The 19,382-nt window shown below is 35.9% G+C and overlaps 1 protein-coding gene across 3 annotated transcripts in view; it reads right to left on the bottom strand.

The window, feature by feature from the left end:
- Nucleotides 1-9,080: 9,080 nt before the first annotated feature.
- The window catches only part of LOC111139493 (zinc finger protein 404), a 169,477-nt gene continuing 159,175 nt past the window's right edge, over nt 9,081-19,382 (bottom strand). For 2 of the 3 annotated variants that reach the window (XM_022491770.1, XM_022491771.1), the window contains 2 exons: nt 17,796-17,922; nt 9,081-10,851 (listed from right to left, as the gene is read on the bottom strand). In XM_022491770.1, coding sequence (XP_022347478.1) covers nt 9,329-10,851; nt 17,796-17,922 — 1,650 coding nt within the window. In that variant the 3' untranslated portion in view covers nt 9,081-9,328. The remainder of the gene's footprint in view (nt 10,852-17,795; nt 17,923-19,382) is intronic. The other variant, XM_022491767.1, reaches the window with a different exon arrangement.

The raw sequence follows: 19,382 nt of genomic DNA, 5'->3' as shown, positions 1-19,382 counted from the left end.
ATGGCAAAGACAAGGAGAATTACTGGTATTGCCAAGGCCCCAAGAGAAGAAAGTGCTTGAGACTTTGAGAGGAACTGGAAGAGGTTCAGAGGTGTGGGAACATCACTGTTATGTGTTTACTTCATCTCCCCTTCCTGAAAGCTTAGTTCTGATTTAAATGTTTAAATGTCATTTGGCTGGATCCCCTCTCTTAAGAGTTCTCTTAGCTTATGTGTGTCACTTCAGTAAATGGCATAATTGCTGAGCCCTTATATGCCTTTTGCTCATGTATTAGTCTGGGCTCTCCAGAGAAACAAAGTCAATAGGACGGGTGGATGGATGGATGGATAGATACGCAGATACATAGATAGATAGAATTTATAGAGCTCTGTATATATTTATCATCTATCAAACCAATAGGATATATAGGGAGAGGGAAAGTGGCAGGAGAGACAGAAAGAGAGAGAGGAGACAGACGGGGGCCAGGTAGGAAGTCCCAAGATCTGTATTTGACAAACTGAGACCCAGGAGAGTCAGCAGTATAGTGCCAGTTGGAGTTTGAAGGCCTGAGAACCAGGAGAGCTGATAGTGTAAGTTCCGGTTGGGGACTGAGTCAGAAGGCAGGAGGAGACTGATGTCCCAGCTTCAAGATAAACATGGAAAGCTTGCTTATTCAGTGTTTTCTTTCTATTCTGGCTTTCCATGGATTGGGTGAGGCCTGCTCACATAGGGGAGGGCAATCTGCTTTCCTCAGTCCCTGATTCAAATGTTAATGTCATACAAAACACCCTCACAGACACACCCAGAAATGGTGTTTAACCAAATATCTGAACACCTGTGGCCCAGTTAGACTGGCACATAAAATTAACCATCACAGCTCTCACTTGATAGGGGGAATTTAGCTAAAGCAGTAGATGCTCTTGGTGTTCAACCCAAACAATCACTGTCAGTTTTTTCCAGCAACAACATGCCTATCCCAAAGAGGGTGACTGAGTAAATTATATTTATGCTTAACATGTGTCTGGTACAGTGCTAAAAGTTTCACATAAGTAATCTTTTTTTTTTTTTTTTTTTTGAGGGGGGGTGCTAGCGCTGGATGGGGGCGGGGGGCGGGGAGAGCGGGGGGTAGGGAAAGGGAGAAACTCAAGCAGGCTTCAAGCTGGCACAGAGCCCAATGCAGCCTGGATCTCATAACCTTGAGATCATAACCTGAACCGAAATCAAGAGTCAGATGCTTAACCAACTGAGCCATCCAGGTCCCCCATAATTAACCAATTTAAATTTAAATCTAGCAGCAAAACCCTGCATGTGTGGCAATAATGTTGCCATTATAACAATAAGGAAAAATAGAGCTTATGAATATTAAGCAACTTCCCCAAGGTCCACCATTTCCAAGTGGGAGGATATGGATTTGGGCTATATTGGTTGTGTTTCAGGGCCTTTAAGGGTTAACCACTCTTGGGTGCCTGGGTGGCTCAGTGGGTTAAAGCCTCTGCCTTCTGCTCAGGTCATGATCTCAGGGTCCTGGGATCAAGCCTCAGCAGGGAGCCTGCTTCCCCATCTCTCTCTCTCTGCCTGTCTCTCTGCCTACTTGTGATCTCTCGCTGTCAAATAAATAAATAAAATCTTTTAAAAAAAAGGGTTAACCACTCTTTATTATACAATTATTTAAAAAGGAATTATCTTCTTAAAGATGAAGAGACTTGAATTTCAAAATTTTATCAACTAGTTAGAATTAGCCAGTGTCTAATATCAAACGTACCTTTAAAAATATTGTTTATATTACACATTTATATTTTATGGCACATCTTTTTACAAAGTTGGGGAGACCTATTTTTGTATGTAACCCATTTTTTCTCATTTCTTGAGATCTCGTATCAGTCATTATATCTCTACATAATTATTATTAACACCTGTGCAGATTTCCATTTTTTGGGAATAGAATATTTTACTTGCCTATTCATAATTGTTGATTGTTTCCAAACTTTGCTAATATAAATAATTCTATGGAAAATTTAATTTTTCACTTTAGTTTAACCATCACCATGAAGTACATTCTTTTTAAATGGGTTGCATTCAAGGACATGTTTATTTTAAATAAGGGCATAAAATACTCTCTAAGGAAAGTTGTATATGTATTATTTTACACCAAATTAATTTGGAATTAATAGTGCGTAAAATTATGGTAAATGGATAGATGATTTTTATAAAAATTTGCTAGTCTTTAGACCAATATGGAATATTTAATGACATTTCTCTATATCTCATAAACTTAGATATGATTTCATATACACATTTATTTTTATTCTATCTCCATTTATATCCTTAGCTCATTCTTTTTCACATCAGTGTGTTCATCTTTGTATTGATATATAGAAAATTTTTATTGGGGCACCTGGTTGGCTCAGTCAGTAGAGCACATGACTTGATCACAGGGTTGTGAGTTTGAGCCCCATGTTGGGTATAGAGATTACTTAAAAATGAATCTTTTAAAAAACTGCTTATTAATATAGTCAATATTTTGTTTCTCATACATGGAACAAAAATTTTAGGCTTAATTTGCTTTTAACTTTGCTCAAGGGGGTATTGAGACAGGAGTGTTATTTTTACAGATAAATCTGTTAATCCTTTACTTTATGATTTCACTTGGATGTCATGCACTCAAGATTAAGGATTATAATCATTATAATTTAAATTTAAATTATAATTTTATAAATATATATAAATTTATTAAATTATAATTTAAATTTAATATAAATTAAAATTTATAATTATAAATTATAATAATTCATTTCTATATCATAAATACATTGGTATCTATGTTTTCTTCATTATTTTTCTTATTGTGATAAAATATATAACAATGTTTACCATTTTAACAATTTTTAAGTGCACAATTCAGTAGCACTTAAGTACATTTACACTGTGCAAGTACTACCACTATCCATCTCCAGAACTTTTCACCATCCCAAACCAAAATTCTGTACTTGTTAAGTAACTCCCCTTTGCCACAGCCTCTGCTCCCCCAAACTCCTGAGAACTAATACTCTACTTTCTGTCTCTATGAATTTGACTTTTCTAGGTACCCTATATAAGTGGAATCATACAATATTGTCATTTTGTGTCTGGTTTATTTCACTTAGCATGTTTTCAAGGTTCATCCAGGTTGTAGCATATATCAAAATTTTCCTTTCTTAAGGCTGAATAGTATTCCACACCATATATACATATATGATTATATATATCTACATAGATATATTTATCACATTTATTTTTCCATTCATCTATTGTGGACATTGGTTTTTTACTACCTTTGGCTATTGTGATATAATGTAAACATTGGAGTACAAATATCTGTTGAAATTCCCACTTTCAATTTCTTTGGGTATACACCTAGAAGTGGAATTGGATCAAATGATAATTCTATATTTAAAATTTAAATTCTGTATTTAAAATTTTGAGGAATCATCATATTGTTTAGCACAGCAACTGTCCCATTTTACATTTCTACCAGCTGCACAACTTTATTGTTTTGGTAGGACTCCATTTCACTTCAACCATTGTACTGCATAAATCTTATTTTTGTATTATAGTATACATGTCATGTATATGTTGTTTCTAGGGTCACACATAAACACATCATTGACCTAGCTGATGTCAAGAACTGATGTGTTTATTTGGACATTTTATGAAGACAACATGAGTTACAGTGATATGAAGGAAATAATAATTGGTAATTAAATATACTTATTACTTTAATTATAATTAAATTATTATTCTAGGTTAAATAAGTGTGTAGCAATTTTTAAACTTACAATGAAAGCTTACTAATGACTCATAGTCAAGTAGCAGCCAGTACTATGGCCAGAATAGTAAAAAATGTGAGACTAGAAGAAGTACAAATGCTAACTGCAATTTGCTGTAAATAGAACAAAATTAAAAACCTGTTAGATAATGTAAAAAAAATCAAGTTAATAAAATAGAGAATATCGTGAGACATTTGCAGCAAATATATAACACATTTGATGAGAATTTTTCCTTTTGAAACCAAAAAGGGATAAAATTAGTTGCCTAAAATCATAATTAAATGGGCAACCAAATTTTTAAATGACTTTGAAACATAATCTGAGCTTATAACTTTGTGTAGCTATAAAATGGCTTTGTGTCTTATACACACACAAAAATCAAATTTTACGTGGAAATATAGGAAGATAAATTATTACTGTAGTTATGGGAGTTTTGTTAGGATATTATGCAAAAATGCTAAAAATTATATTTTATAAAAAGTAAAAAAAATTTAAGCCACTAGTCAACTGCCTGTAAAAGATCTTTCTAACAATATCAAAGATTAATTCAAAATTAGTAAAGCTACATATATATATTCTTCTCTACCTTTAGACAAGTTGTACGATAAAATATTTTCCACTTTACTCTGGGTACCTTCTGCCTCAAAAGACTTCCAAATCAAATAGAAATGTTGTCAATCTGCAGCCTACAAAATCAGATTCATAGCACAGATATCTTAAAATCTTTTATATATGTCAAAAAAGAATTTCAACTAGATATGAAAAAAAATTCTATTAAAATTAACAGCCGGGGCGCCTGCGTGGCTCAGTGGGTTAAAGCCTCTGCCTTCAGCTCAGGTCATGATCCCAGAGTCCTGGGATAGAGCCCCACATCGGGCTCTCTGCTCTGCAGAGAGGCTGCCTCCTCCTCTCTCTCTGCCTGCCTCTCTGCCTACTTGTGATCTCTCTCTCTCAAATAAATAAATAAAATCTTAAAAAATAAATTAACCAGCCATGCTAAGTTAAAAATGTGAATGCTGTAAATTTTAAAGAGCTTGATGTCTCCCTAACTGATTTGCTCCACAGTATGAAAAGTATGATGGTTTAGTATATACACACAAATATTATGAATTACTGTTGCTTTATGGAACTGTTGAAAGAAACAGAGAACAAATGAATTTATTTATCTTGTGTTTTTTGCCAATGCTCATTGGTTGAATGCTTGAACAGTTTACAAATTTTTTACAAAAATTTACTGTATTTTTTTAAAGATTTTTATTTATTTATTTGACACAGAGAGAGAGATCACAAGTACGTAGAGAGGCAGGCAGAGAGAGAGAAGGAAGCAGGCTCCCCGCCAAGCAGAGAGCTCGATGCGGGGCTCAATCCGAGGACCCTGAGATCATGACGCGAGCCAAAGGCAGAGGCCCAACCCACTGAGCCACCCAGGTGCCCCAGATTTACTGTATTTTGAATGCGAAGGCTTTCTTTAAGAAAATACTTGGCAAATATTTCATAATCAAGACCTCCAAAATGACAGCATGATTTGTTCTCTCACCAGTATCACACTACATGTAAACAAACAAAATCTGGAATGCCAAGGAAAGGAAAAGCTGTTTTTGTGACCAAGCTAAGAGGATAGGAATATTTCTTGAAACTGATACTTTTCATAAGATAAAATAATTTTACTTATTTTTCTATCATTAATATATGAAAGATTTTCACTGGAATCAAAAGCATTGTCAAAATACACATTGAAGGGGGCACCTGGGTGGCTCAGTGGGTTAAAGCCTCTGCCTTCGGCTCAGGTCATGATCTCAGGGTCCTGGGATCGAGCCCCGCATCGGGCTCTCTGCTCAGCGGGGAGCCTGCTTCCTCTCTCTCTCTCTCTCTGCCTACTTGTGATCTCTGTCTGTCAAATAAATAAATAAAATCTTTAAAAAAAATACACATTGAAGATCCTGGATATCAACCTTTTGTCTGTACTGTCATTTGCAAATATCTTCTCCCATTTCATGGGTTGCCTCTTTGTTTTGTTGACTGTTTCCTTTGCTGTGCAGAAGCTTTTGATTTCCAGGATCTATAAAGAACTCCTCAAACTCAACACACACAAAACAGACTATCATATAAAAAAAATGGGCAGAAGATATGAACAGACACTTCTCCAATGAAGACATACAAATGGCTATCAGACACATGAAAAAATGTTCATCACCACTAGCCATCAGGGAGATTCAAATTAAAACCACATTGAGATATCACCTTACACCACTTAGAATGGCCAAAATTAGCAAGACAGGAAACAACATGTGTTGGAGGGGATGTGGAGAAAGGGGAACCCTCTTACACTGTTGGTGGGAATGCAAGCTGGTGCAGCCACTTTGGAGAACAGTGTGGAGATTCCTCAAGAAATTAAAAATAGAGCTTCCCTATGACCCTGCAATTGCACTACTGGGTATTTACCCCAAAGATACAGATGTAGTGAAAAGAAGGGCCATCTGTACCCCAATGTTCATAGCAGCAATGGCTACGGTCGCCAAACTGTGGAAAGAACCAAGATGCCCTTCAACGGATGAATGGATAAGGAAGATGTGGTCCATATACACTATGGAGTATGATGCCTCCATCAGAAAGGATGAATACCCAACTTTTGTAGCAACTTGGACGGGACTGGAAGAGATTATGCTGAGTGAAATAAGTCAAGCAGAGAGAGTCAATTATCGTATGGTTTCACTTATTTGTGGAGCATAACAAATAGCATGGAGGACAAGGGGAGTTAGAGAGGAGAAGGGAGTTGAGGGAAATTGGAATGGGAGGTGAACCATGAGACTATGGACTATGAAAAACAATCTGAGGGTTTTGAAGGGGCGGGGGGGTGGGAGGTTGGGGGAACCAGGTGGTGGGTATTGGAAAGGGCACGGATTGCATGGAGCACTGGGTGTGGTGCAAAAAACAATGAAAACTGTTATGCTGAAAATAAATTTAAAAAAATACACATTGAAGAAACAGGAAACCTTAGTAAAGAAATAGAAACTATTAAAAAAGCACAAAATGAAGATAGTAGAACTGAAAAGTACTATTAAACTTTTGATAGATAAACTTAACAGCATAATTGAGATGACAAGAAAAAGAATCAGTGGGCGCCTGGGTGGCTCAGTGGGTTAAGCCGCTGCCTTCGGCTCGGGTCATGATCTCAGGGTCCTGGGATCGAGTCCCGCATCGGGCTCTCTGCTCAGCAGGGAGCCTGCTTCCCTTCCTCTCTCTCTGACTGCCTCTCTGCCTACTTGTGATCTCTGTCTGTCAAATAAATAAATAAAATCTTTAAAAAGAAAAAGAAAAAGAAAAAGAATCAGTAAACTTGAAGATAGAGCAATAGAAATTACCCAATCTGAAAAAGAGGAAAAAAGGGTGCCTGGGTGGCTCAGTGGGTTGAAGCCTCTGCTTTTGGCTCAGGTCGTGATCCCAGGGTCCCGGGATTGAGGCCCGCGTTGGGCCCTCTGCTCGGCGGGGAACCTGTTTCTCCCTCTCTCTCTGCCTGCCTCTCTGCTTACTTGTGATATCTCTCTCTGTCAAATAAATAAAGTCTTTAAAAAAGAGAGAGAGAGAAAAAGGTGAGAGATAACAGAGCCAGTGACTTGTGGGACAATATCAAAAGATTTAACACAAGTATTTAGAATCCCAGAAGGAGAAGCATGGACAGGAAACAAATATCTGAATATGGACAAAAGTTTCTGAAATTTGGGGAAAAGCATAAGTGTACAGATTTCAGAGGCTCAGAGAACCCAAAACAGGAGTAACATAAAATACATTTAGACCAGCATACCCAAATAGATGAAAACCACAGGTAATGAAAAATCTTGAAAGCATGCAGAGAGAAATGACACATACAGAGGGAAAATAATTCAAATGACTTCTCATCATAACCTATGGAGGACAGAAGTCAGTGTCTATCTTTTAAAAAATACACACAAACTCCAGAATTCTACAGCAAGAAAAACAATCTTTCAAGAATAAAGGCGTTTGGTAAAAGAAACTGAAAATTCACCTCCAGCAGATGTACACTCCAAGAAATGCTATATTAAGTTCTTCAAGCTAAAAGAAAATGATACCAGATGGAAATTCAGAAAATTAGGGATTGGGAAATCAGGAAGAGCACGGGAAAGGGCAAAATATATGGGTAAATATAAAATATGAGAGTTTGGGGGGGTGTCCTAATTTCTTTAAAATAATAGCCTGTTTAGTGGATTGCCAGTGTAACTTTACATGGATTACTAATTGCAAAGAAAAAAATGCACCAATACAATGGAGAGAATTGGTAGTCAATACGTGGATCAAGAGATCAACCATAGTTTCACTTGTATGCCACCTGATATTTTATATTAAATACACTATATCTATGAAATAGTCATAAAAATATTTAATCTGAAAATCAAGCCTCTAGACATAAACTTCAGTTCACAATAGACACAAAGGATAGAGGAAGAAGTCAAGCCCATCTTGAGAAAAAGCAGGACAAATATAGAATTACAATATTATATAGGTTGCTTCTGAGGCTTCAAAAATTGTAAGGAGGTAGAGGATAAATTGTTGACCAATTTTTATTAGACCCAATAAACCACAGTCATATAAAACAAATTGGCTTAGTTTGGTTTTTGGACTTTAAAAAAGCTAGTACTTTTAGAAGATATTCTTTAACCAATTAGAGAAATTTGTAAATAGGCTGAATATTATAGAACAATATAGGGTTATTATTAGTGTTTTTTAGGTAACTGTAGTTTAATGGTCATCTAGAAGATTATCCTTAATTCTAAGAGTTGTATTTTGACTTTTTAGAGGTGAAGTGATATCTAAAACAGTCACTGAAAAATACAGCAAAATGATATATGGAAAATATATTCAACATGTAATAAGAATGATATATATATGTGCATCTGTATATATACATATTCATATTTACGAGAGAGAAATACCAGATATACTGAGTCTAGGTGGAGAGCAAACAAACTTCATTGTAACACTGTTGTACTTTTTATGTAAATTTGAAAACTTACAAAAACTCACTCAAAAAAGTCAACCTAGTCTTTGGCTACCAGATTGTTAGTTTTTAATTTATTTCAATTGTAGGGCACGTGGATTGTACATTATCTGTATTGCAGAATTTATTGTAAGAAAGTTTCTTCAAACTACTCCAATTTTTCAACAGATGAACTCTCAATATTCAATAAAGGCACAGGGTTTCTTATTATTATTCATCCTCAGGGGCTTGATCTTTGAATAAAAATGGGATTTTTGTCCAGAATTAATTATCTGAAGAAAATATGGACGAGCCCTGATACATTTTAAAAATATGCTTATAGGGTCTTTCTTCACATGAATTTATGTATAGTAATAATAGTGATTATCATTTAAAAAGCCACAATACTTAGTAAGCAAATACCATGTGCCAGATGATCCCTAAGCATTTAAATTTTATGTTAAGTAATTTAATCTTTACCATAACATCACTAGGTGGTAGAATAGTGGTAATGGTAAAGGTGCCAAAGTTAAATGCTTTCTGACTCTCATTACATCAGGAGTTTCTCACCACTATGAAATCTTTGATGTTGAGTAAGTTGATAGCAAAGAGTAAAGGTCTTTCCACATTCCTTACATTTGTGTGGTTTCACACCAGTATGAATTCTCTGATGTTGAGTAAGTCGATCGCTGCGATTAAAGGCCTTACCACATTCTTTACATTCATAGGGTTTTTCACCGGTATGAATCCTCTTATGTTGAGAAAGACCTGAGATAGAACGAAAAGCCTTCTTACATTCCTTACATATATAAGGTTTCAAACCTGTATGAATTGTCTGATGATAAATCAGTTGAGAATTAAGTCTAAAGGTTTTTCCACATTCCTTACATTCAAAGGGTTTCTCTCCTGCATGAATTGACTGATGTGTTTTAAGGTCTCCAATACGGCTGAAGGCTTTCCCACATTGTTTACATTCATATGGTTTTAAATCAGTATGAATGATCTGATGTTGAATAAGGTATGAATGAAGCTTAAATGTCTTCCCACATTCTTTGCATTCATGTGGCTTCTCACCAGTATGAATTCTTTGATGTTGTGTAAGTTGAGAGCCTCTACAGAAGGCCTTCCCGCAGTCCTTACAGTCATAGAGTTTCTCACTGCTATGAATTCTCTTATGTTTAAGAAGGCTTGAGCCCCTACTAAAGGCCTTCCCACATTCCTTACATTCATGAGGCTTCTCACCAGTATGACTTCTCTGATGTTCAATAAGTAGATAGCTGCGAACAAAGGCCTTTCCACATTGTTTACATTTATATGGTTTCTCACCAGAATGGATTTTCTTATGTTGATAAAGACTTGAACGATGACCAAAGGCCTTCCCACATTCCTTGCATATATAGGGTTTCACACCATGATGAATTTTCTGATGTAGGCACATATGTCGGTACAATCTAAAAGTTTCTCCACATTCCTTACATTCGTAGGGTTTCAAACCAATATGTATTTTTTGATGTTCAGTAAGGTGAGAATAACGTCTAAAAGACTTCCCACATTGCTTACATTCATAGGGTTTTACACCAGTATGAATGATCTGATGTTGAATAAGCTGTGAATAAAACCTAAAGGCTTTCTCACATCCATTACATTCATAGGGTTTCAAATCAGTGTGATTTTTTTTATGTCTAACAAAATGCTGGAGGACTATAAAGGCTTTTCCACATTTCTTACATTCATAGGGTCTCACACCATTATGGTCTCTGAAATGTTCAATAAGGTGTGAATATTTTCTAAAGCCCCTCCTACATTCCTTACATTCATAGGATTTCTCTCTAGTGTGAATTCTCTGGTGTAGAGGAAGAGATATATGTTTTATAAATGTCATTTGACTAAAACATTCCATGTTAGGCCCCTGTTCTCTCCCAAATTCAATTCTGCACTGTGGGTCATTTCTGAAAGTAAACCTCGTAAGGTTGAAGGTTCTACTTCTTTTCATTGTCTCCCGATGATATGAATTTACTTGATAACTGCTTTTTTCTGAAGATAACTTGTTGGTCTCTGTTGTAAAATCAAAGTCTGAAAGAAAACAAAATAAACAAATGTTATTTTACTGTACTGGGGATGAGGAGGAGCCCCTTAGAGTACAAATAGTGACAAATTGAGAAGTATATTCACTAGAAGTAAGAGGGTCATAAAATCCTAAAATACTGTCATGAGTTTTTTTTCTTTATTTTTAAAAAAGATTTTATTTATTTATTTGGCACAGAGATCACAAGTAGGCAGAGAGGCAGGCAGAGAGAGAGGAGGAAGCAAGCTCCCTGCAGAGCAGACAGCCCGATGTGGGTCTTAATCCCAGGACCCTGGGATCATGACCTGAGCAGAAGGCAGAGGCTTTAACCCACTGAGCCACCCAGGTACCCCTGTCATGAAATTTTTTTTTAAAAGATTTTATTTGTTTATTTGACACACACACACACAGAGAGATCACAAGTAGGCAGAGAGGCAGGCAGAGAGAGAGGGGGAAGCAGGCTCCCTGCTGGGCAGAGAGCCTGATGTGGGGCTCGATCCCAGGACCCTGGGATCATGACCTGAGCCCAAGGGAGAGGCTTTAACCCACTGAACCACCCAGGTGCCCCTCCTGTCATGAAATTTTTTTTAAAGATTTTATTTATTTATTTGACAGACAGAGATCACAAGTAGGCGGAGAGGCAGGTAGAGAGATGGAGAAGTAGGCTCCCTGCTGAGCAGAGAGCCCGATGCAGGACTCAATCCCAGGACCCTGGGATCATGACCTGAGCCGAAAGAAGGGAGAGGCTTTAACCCACTGAGCCACCCAGGTAGGTGCCCCTGTCATGAAATTTTTAAAAGGCAAGAAGGACTCAGAAAATTATGAAAGTTCATATTGAGAACTATGAAGTTTGTGAATAGGCAAAGAGGAAAAAGTCAGTAGTACTCATATTTAATGTGGACCAAAACTATAGAGGGAGTTTCTTATATACACTACCTTCTAGATATCTGCTGAGACTGAGTGAATCAGAATCTAGAGGAGTAGGTTCTGGTCATCTATATTTCTAACATTATCTATCAGATGGATCTATGTAATTTTTTCAATGGTTTGTCTTTATGTTAGAATAGAACCCTAAACACGTAATCATGAACAAAAAGGATCTATCTTTTTACACAAACTCATCTCGATCCCTTGGCATCTTTTGTTCCCTATATACTATCCCAATGAATCTCTTCAGCTACTAAGACATACCATAACCTTTCCTATTTCCAGGGGTTTCTTACAGATGCTCCACCTTTCAGAAATCCTTTTACCTAGTTCCTTTAAATTACTATCTTTGGGTGCTGCAGATTAGAAATCACTTCTTCAGAAAGGCTGCCTCTGCTAACTCTAAGTAAATTCATATCCTTTTATTTTATATTCCAACAGTTAATTTTTGCCTTCAAAATACTTTTCTCTATTACATATTTATTTTCTCATTTATTTTACTATGTATTTTCTTCTACTACTGCAAACAAGTCCTTACCACAAGGTAAATATTAATTATAAGATAAAATGCTGAATTTTAAAAATTAACTTGGATGAAAGTAAATAAGAACAAAAATTAAGGCTACTGGGGAAGGCAGCTGAGTAAAATATCCATTTAGTTTCTGAAAATTATATGACAGTTATCAAATCTCTCCCTGACTAATCTCTCATACCATATTATAGTAAAAAATGTTTTCTTCTATCATTTACCTTAAAGTTGAGGAAGATGGATTTCCAAAGCAGCTCAGTCAAAAACATAAATGGAAATAGGTGACACCTGATCATTCTCCAATTGCTTATTACCTTATATTGATACGCATGTCTCTACCACCATTGTTCCATCTTCCCTGTGCTTAGTCATGATTGTTTTTCTGCTTTATCTCAATCAAGATAATCAGATGGTATATTACCTTCATCAGCAGAGTTTTAATATTATTCATCCATCCTACTGATGCTCACTGTTTTGTTTCTCTAATGACTTTCCCGAATTTTCCCTTCCATTCCTTTATAGCCAAGGCCAATTATTCTTGAATTTCACAGAAATTTATTTCAGGAATTGCAATAGTTAATATAATTTTAGAAGGCTTATGAAAAGCTATTAAATTAAACTGGAGGATGTTGGGAAAAAATAAAGTAAGTGCTATGGGAACAGCCTTTGGGAAACCAAATACCTGGGATGCTGCAACAAAAGAAATGTTGAATATAGGCTAAAATTTGGCTATCTGGATAGTGAAGCAGTCTGAAGAACGCTAATGTGCTAACTGGGTCAAGTATGAGTTGAAGGCAAGTGGGATTCTCCTATGAATGAAGTACAATATGTTCAAAAAGCTGAAGTAAAGCAAACAATATTCTCTGAAATAATGAGAAATGGGAAGCAATGCCCAAAAGCCAAAATACTTTCTATTGATAAATAAAAATCAAAAACTACTATCAGTGAATGATAAGTACAAACTGAAACCACAGAACTTCTTGAAAACAATGATAATAAAAAATAATACATCAGAATCTATGGCCTTTAACTGTACTACTGAAAACTCATAGACTAAAAGGCTTACATCTAATGAAAAATTAAAGAATGAAAATGAATGAATATTAAATCCAAAATTAGGAAAAGAAAAAACTTAGAAAGTGAATGATAAAGTCTGCTGAAGGAAAACAGAAAAGGGAAATTAATATAATAAAAACAAATTTTAAATAAAATTGTACAATTAACATGTGCAAACAAACCAGTAGACTACCTATTCAAGGAACAAAAGATAGGAGGAAAATCTAAACACAATGACAGTAGGGAAACAGTTATCAATAAGGAAACAGAGAATGTTTAAGAAACCCATTCAAGACAACTATGCAAATAAATTTGAGATGTACATGAAATGATGAATTTTTTGAAAATATAGTTTATAAAAACCAAACCCAGTTAAATTTACTAACTTGTTTCTAATAAATAAAATATGAAAAGGAAAAAAAATAACTTCTCAATGAAGAAAACCAGCAGATACCACTTTACACAAGTTTTTAAGGTTAGCACCCCACTGATGAATCATGTTGATATCATGTGCCCCTGACATACAATGAGAAGGGTACTTCTCTGGTATTCTTCCCCCAAATCCATAAACTGAGTTTAATAATAAGAAAACACCAAACACGCCAAAATTTGGAGGCACTCTGCTAAATACCTGACCAAACAGTATCTTCAAAAGTATCAAGGTCAAAAAAGAGAAGGAAAAACAGAGACTGTCACATTTGGAGGAAACAAAGGACACAGGATGACTAAAAGTAATGTGGTATCCTGGATTGGATCCTGAAACAGAAAAAAAGACATTAGTGCGAAAACTAGTGAAATCTAAATAAAATATTCAGTTTATAGTAATGTAAAATGTTAATTTGATAGTTTTCACAAATGTACCACAGTTATGTAAGATGATATCATTATGGGAATGATATACTAGAACTCTTTGTACCACCTTTGTAACTCTTTTATGAATCTAAAATTATTTTAAAATAAAAGTAAGACAATAACAGAAACAGATTCCAGAAGAGATGGAAAATCTAAACAGACCAATTTCCACAGAATAATTTTAAAAATTGTATATTTATCCCACAAAAAAATGGTTTACAATTAGCTTTCCAGTTGTCCAGGTCTCTCCAAACTATTTCCCACTGATGTTAATGAGGGTGCTTTGGAGAAATAGCTAATTCCTAGTCCAGGGCAGGGAAGATACAAGGTGATTCTAAGACCTCTTGTACTAAAGCCCAAAGAAGCTTTCAAAGACAGAGTTAATAATTTGTGCTTTTGGTCATGCAACATTAAGAGGGATCAAATTTGCCCTCCTACCTTAAATAACTAGAAAATTTAAAAATCTTTCAAATATTGGAAAATAGATAGTGCAGGATAGAAATTTCCCAGGGGAAGGGAAACAAATGAAGTGTGCCCCGCCAAGTACCACAGTTGACTGTCTAAAGAGAATTTCCAGAACAAAGCACATGGAGGGGAAACTAAAATACTGCAGCTGTATCCCTGAGTTGAGAAGACTGAGTAGAGAATTAAGGGAAAGAACAAAGTGCAGAATTTGCAAGGCAGAGTACTAGAAAGGAGGGAGCTGCACAGAGAGATCTCTAGAGATCTGTAGAGGAAACTCCTTGATACTCGGCTGAATGTGAATCTAGACATCTGTGTGAGGAAACTAATGAAAACGAAGAATGTACTACTTGATATGAGTAGGCAGAACATCCCCTGGAAGTCACAAAGGGCAGAGGATAGTTCTTGTTTCCACCAACCAGAGTGGAAAGGTCTCATAAGACACGAGGCATCAAACATAGTCCCTAGAAGGATATTGCCTCAGTGGTGGGGTCAAGTTTGCACTAGACTGAAACGTATTCTGGACCCACCCTAACAAAGCTTTAAGGCAACTCATGAAAGTATTGACAGATTCCAAATTAAATAGCTACATCCAAGAACAAAGCCCTAGGATATTAAAAGAATATTAGGAATCCAGCATCCCAACCCAGTAAACTTCACAATGTCTGGCATCTAATAAAAAACTACCAGGCATGCAAAATAGCTAGAAAGTATGACCTTTACTAGGAGAAAATTAATCAAAAGAAACACACCAAGGAATGATACAGATAATATAATTAGTAGATAAGGATACTGAAAGCTATTATAAATATATTTCATGTCTTTATTTTTAAAATATTTATTTGAGACAGAGAGTGAGAGAGAGCATGAGTGGTGGGAGAAGTAATTGGAGAGGGAGACGCAGACTTCCCTGCTGAGCAGGAAGCCCGAGGTGGGGCTCGATTCCAGGACCCTGGGATTATGACCTGAGCTGAAGGCAGATAGATGTTTAACCAACTGAGTCACGTAGGTGAGCTGTTTTGTTTTGTTTTGTTTTGTTTTAGTGGAATTTTTGTAGATTAAAATTTTCTAATAATTTATTTCATTTGATTTCTCAAAGTTTTTGGCAAAATGTTTATCAAAATATCATATTTTCAAGGCTTCATGGTTTTTGTAATGTGGTGACTTTTTTCCTTACTTAAATTTTTTTTCTTGATTCATGTTGATAGAATTGCATCACTTGTATTCTTTCTTTGAGATAATGAAATTTATAGTTGTGACTTTCTCTTTTGTATGTTTGGCTTTTTATTTCATTAATTTCTGTTCTTTCCTTTATTATTTCCTTTCTTCTACTTTCTTTAAATCTTTGTGCTCTTCTTTTCCTGGTGTATCAAATAGATGGTCTGCTTATTAATTTTCAACATTTCTTCTGGAATCAAAAGACCCATGGGGAGAGGAAGCTTGAAATCAAAAGAGATAAACAATAAGAGCCATGACAAAGTGGTGAATTGGCCCTGAGGATCTACCACTTTTCCCCTGCCGAAACTTACTGATTCTGAGTGCAGCTAGCAGTAAAGGCAAAATTCCATATATATATGGAATTATAAATATATATATATGTATATGTATCTATATAGTAGCTGAGAATGACCAAAACTGAAAACCAGCACTGACCCAGCTCAATCCCTAATTATATTATAGTGATCAGCCTGCATCTCTACTGATTAATAGAGGAAAATGTAAATACTCTGGTGGAAGATACCATCATCTGGAAACCATTCAGTTCTTCTTTTTTTTTAAGATTTTATTTATTTATTTGAGAGACAGAGAGAGAGAGAAGGAGAGGAAGCAGGAAGAAGAATAGAGGGGGATGGACAAGGAGACTAAGTGGGGCTTGATCCCATAATCCTGAGATCATGACCTGAGCGGAAACCAAGAGTCAGAGGCCCAACTGACTGGGCCACCCAAGTGTCTCCATTCAGTTCTATTGTACACAATATCCAGCATAGAATTACAATTACTAGTATCTTGAAGAGGAATTACCATATGATGAATAACCAGAGAAAAGAAGAAATATAAGCATACCCACAGATGAATAAACAGTAATGAAAAGAAAGTAAATAAAGAATGAAGAATTGGGGGTGCCTGGGTGGCTCAGTGGGTTAAGGCCTCTGCCTTCAGCTCAGGTCATGATCCCAGGGTCCTGGGATCGAGCCCTGCATCAGGCTCTCTGCTGGGCAGGGAGCCTGCTTCCTCCTCCTCTCTCTCTCTACCTACTTGTGATCTCTATCTGTCAAAATAAAATAAATAAAATCTTCAAAAAAAAAAGAATGAAGAATTGTAAAAGATAATTAGATGTTATAAGACAAACTAAATTTCTAGAACTGAAAAAGACAACATATGATATGAAAAACCCATCTTTAAGAGCAGACTCATCATAGCAGAATACAGGATAAGTGAGCTGAAATATAGGTCAACAGAAGAGAGATAAAAGGAGATATATACATGATAGAACTGTAAGATACGCTTGAAAGATCTAACATAGGTATAAATGTGAGTCCAGAAGAGATGAAAGAATAGTCAAGTATTTTCCAAAAACTGAAGGAAGATATTCACTTCTTGGTAGAAACCAAAAAATCACTGCAAGCCAACATTTCCACTGCTATAAGTATAAAAATAATACTAAAAAGATAATGTTCTTGATTCATTCTACACTGTAAAATTTACCAAGGTTCGTTTGTAGCAAAGAGAAAACCAGGACCCTGTGTTACCTGTTTTCATGTAGGTGGACCAGCAATTAAAATGGATATTTGTACATATTCTGAACATACACATAATATGAAATCTGTTTTCTTTGCTGTTGGTTATGCAGAAAAAGTCCTAGAATTTAAACCTTTATTTTAGAAAAAGAAAGAATTGCAGGATGGGGTAGAGGGAAGAAGGAAGGTAAATGAAAGAAAAGATTCAGGTGCTGAATGGAGATGTCCATTTCCATCTAACAAAGGTCCAACTAGGCCTTTGGGAATATGGAGAATATGAATATGGATAAATTTATCTGGTTTCTCAGCAAAGAGCATAAAATACACAGTGGAGAAAGCAGCTATTCCAGATAGCAGAGTCTACATGACTTGAGGCAGATGTCCTTACCCAGTGAGACCAAGTTAGTATAATTCTCCAACATCACATCTCTGTACAAATCCCTCTGATCGGAATTTAGGCATTCCCACTCCTCCTGAGAGAAGTCTATGGCAACATCACTGAATGTCAATGGCACCTGAAAAGACAGACCATGTATTATTGTTCCTAACAGTAAAGAAAAAAATGTTCGAGATGGAATGACTAAATTGCAGTAAGGGGACAATGTAGAAAAACAAGCTGAAGTTACAAGATCATGACACGATTAGATGAGAATAAATACATTAGCTTCTAAAATAGAGTGCCAACACAGTCTTGAAGAATCCTGTTGGAGTGCACAAAATTTCTTTAAAAGTAAAGGAAAACTGAAATATCTAAATGTATGAAAATGAATAAAGTAAAGAGACTTCTCCAATTAAATGAAACAGTATATATAAGAACATTACCTGCCGTGTACATGAATCACATACTACTAGTAAATACAAGTTCTTATGTTTTTCCTCTTCAAGGAATATATAAAAAGAATTGTTCATTTTTCTCCAAAATGAATTATAAAATCTCTTAGAGTTAAGATGGAGTAACACGGATCAGATTTAACCTCCCATGTGAAATAACAAAGAACATGGACAAATTGTAGAAAACAATGGTTTTCGAGACAGAAAATATTGGGCAGTGATTCCCCTGAGAGACAAATAACAAATGAAGTGAGCCCTATGATTGCCATGGCTTACTGCTAGGAGACAGTATTACTACACAATTATTAGAATGGCTAGAATTTAATAGGCTGACCATTTTAAGCACTGCTGGAGATGTGAAAAGAAATGGAACTCTCACACATTGATGGTAGAAATGTAAAGCAGTAAATCACTTTGAAAAATAGTTTATTAAAAAGAAAAAGAAGGGAGGGGCACCTGGGTGGCTCGGTGGGTTCATCCTCTGCCTTCAGCTCAGGTCATGATCCCAGGGTCCTGGGATCGAGCCCCACATCAGGCTCTCTGCTCAACAGGGAGCCTGCTTCCCTCTCTCTGCCTGCCTCTCTGCCTACTTGTGATCTCTCTCTGTCAAATAAATAAATAAAATTAAATTAAAAAAAAAAAAGAAGGGATGCCTGGGTGGCTCAGTGGGTTAAAGCCTCTGCCTTCGACTCAGGTCATGATCCCAGGGTCCTGGGATGGAGTCCTGCATCGGGCTCTCTGCTCAGCAGGGAGCCTGCTTCCTCCTCTGTCTCTGCCTGCCTCTGCCTACTTGTGATCTCTGTCTGTCAAATAAATAAATAAAATCTTTTAAAAAAAAGAAAAGAAAAGAAAAATAATTTATTGATTTCTTATTCCCCAGCCTCTCCACTCCTAGTGTTTACTGAAGAGAAATGAAGGCATATGTCCACACAAAGATTTGTGCATGAAGCAGTTTGTGGAAAGAACTCAAACATCCAAGAACAGAGGAGTGGATATACAAATTTTTGTATATACTGAGAATACTAATATTAGAATACTAAAGTTAGTATTAAAATTAGTATAACAAATAGAACACTAATCAGCACTTAAATGGAATGCACTACTAATATATGCAGCAATATGGATGAATCGCAAAATAAATATG

Source organism: Enhydra lutris, unplaced genomic scaffold, assembly GCF_002288905.1.
Source record: "Enhydra lutris kenyoni isolate GAN:26980312 unplaced genomic scaffold, ASM228890v2 scaffoldscaffold110, whole genome shotgun sequence".
In the NCBI taxonomy this organism is placed as follows: domain Eukaryota; kingdom Metazoa; phylum Chordata; class Mammalia; order Carnivora; family Mustelidae; genus Enhydra; species Enhydra lutris.
Note: the sequence above shows the minus strand (reverse complement) of the source record. Positions and strands in the feature narration are given on the sequence as shown.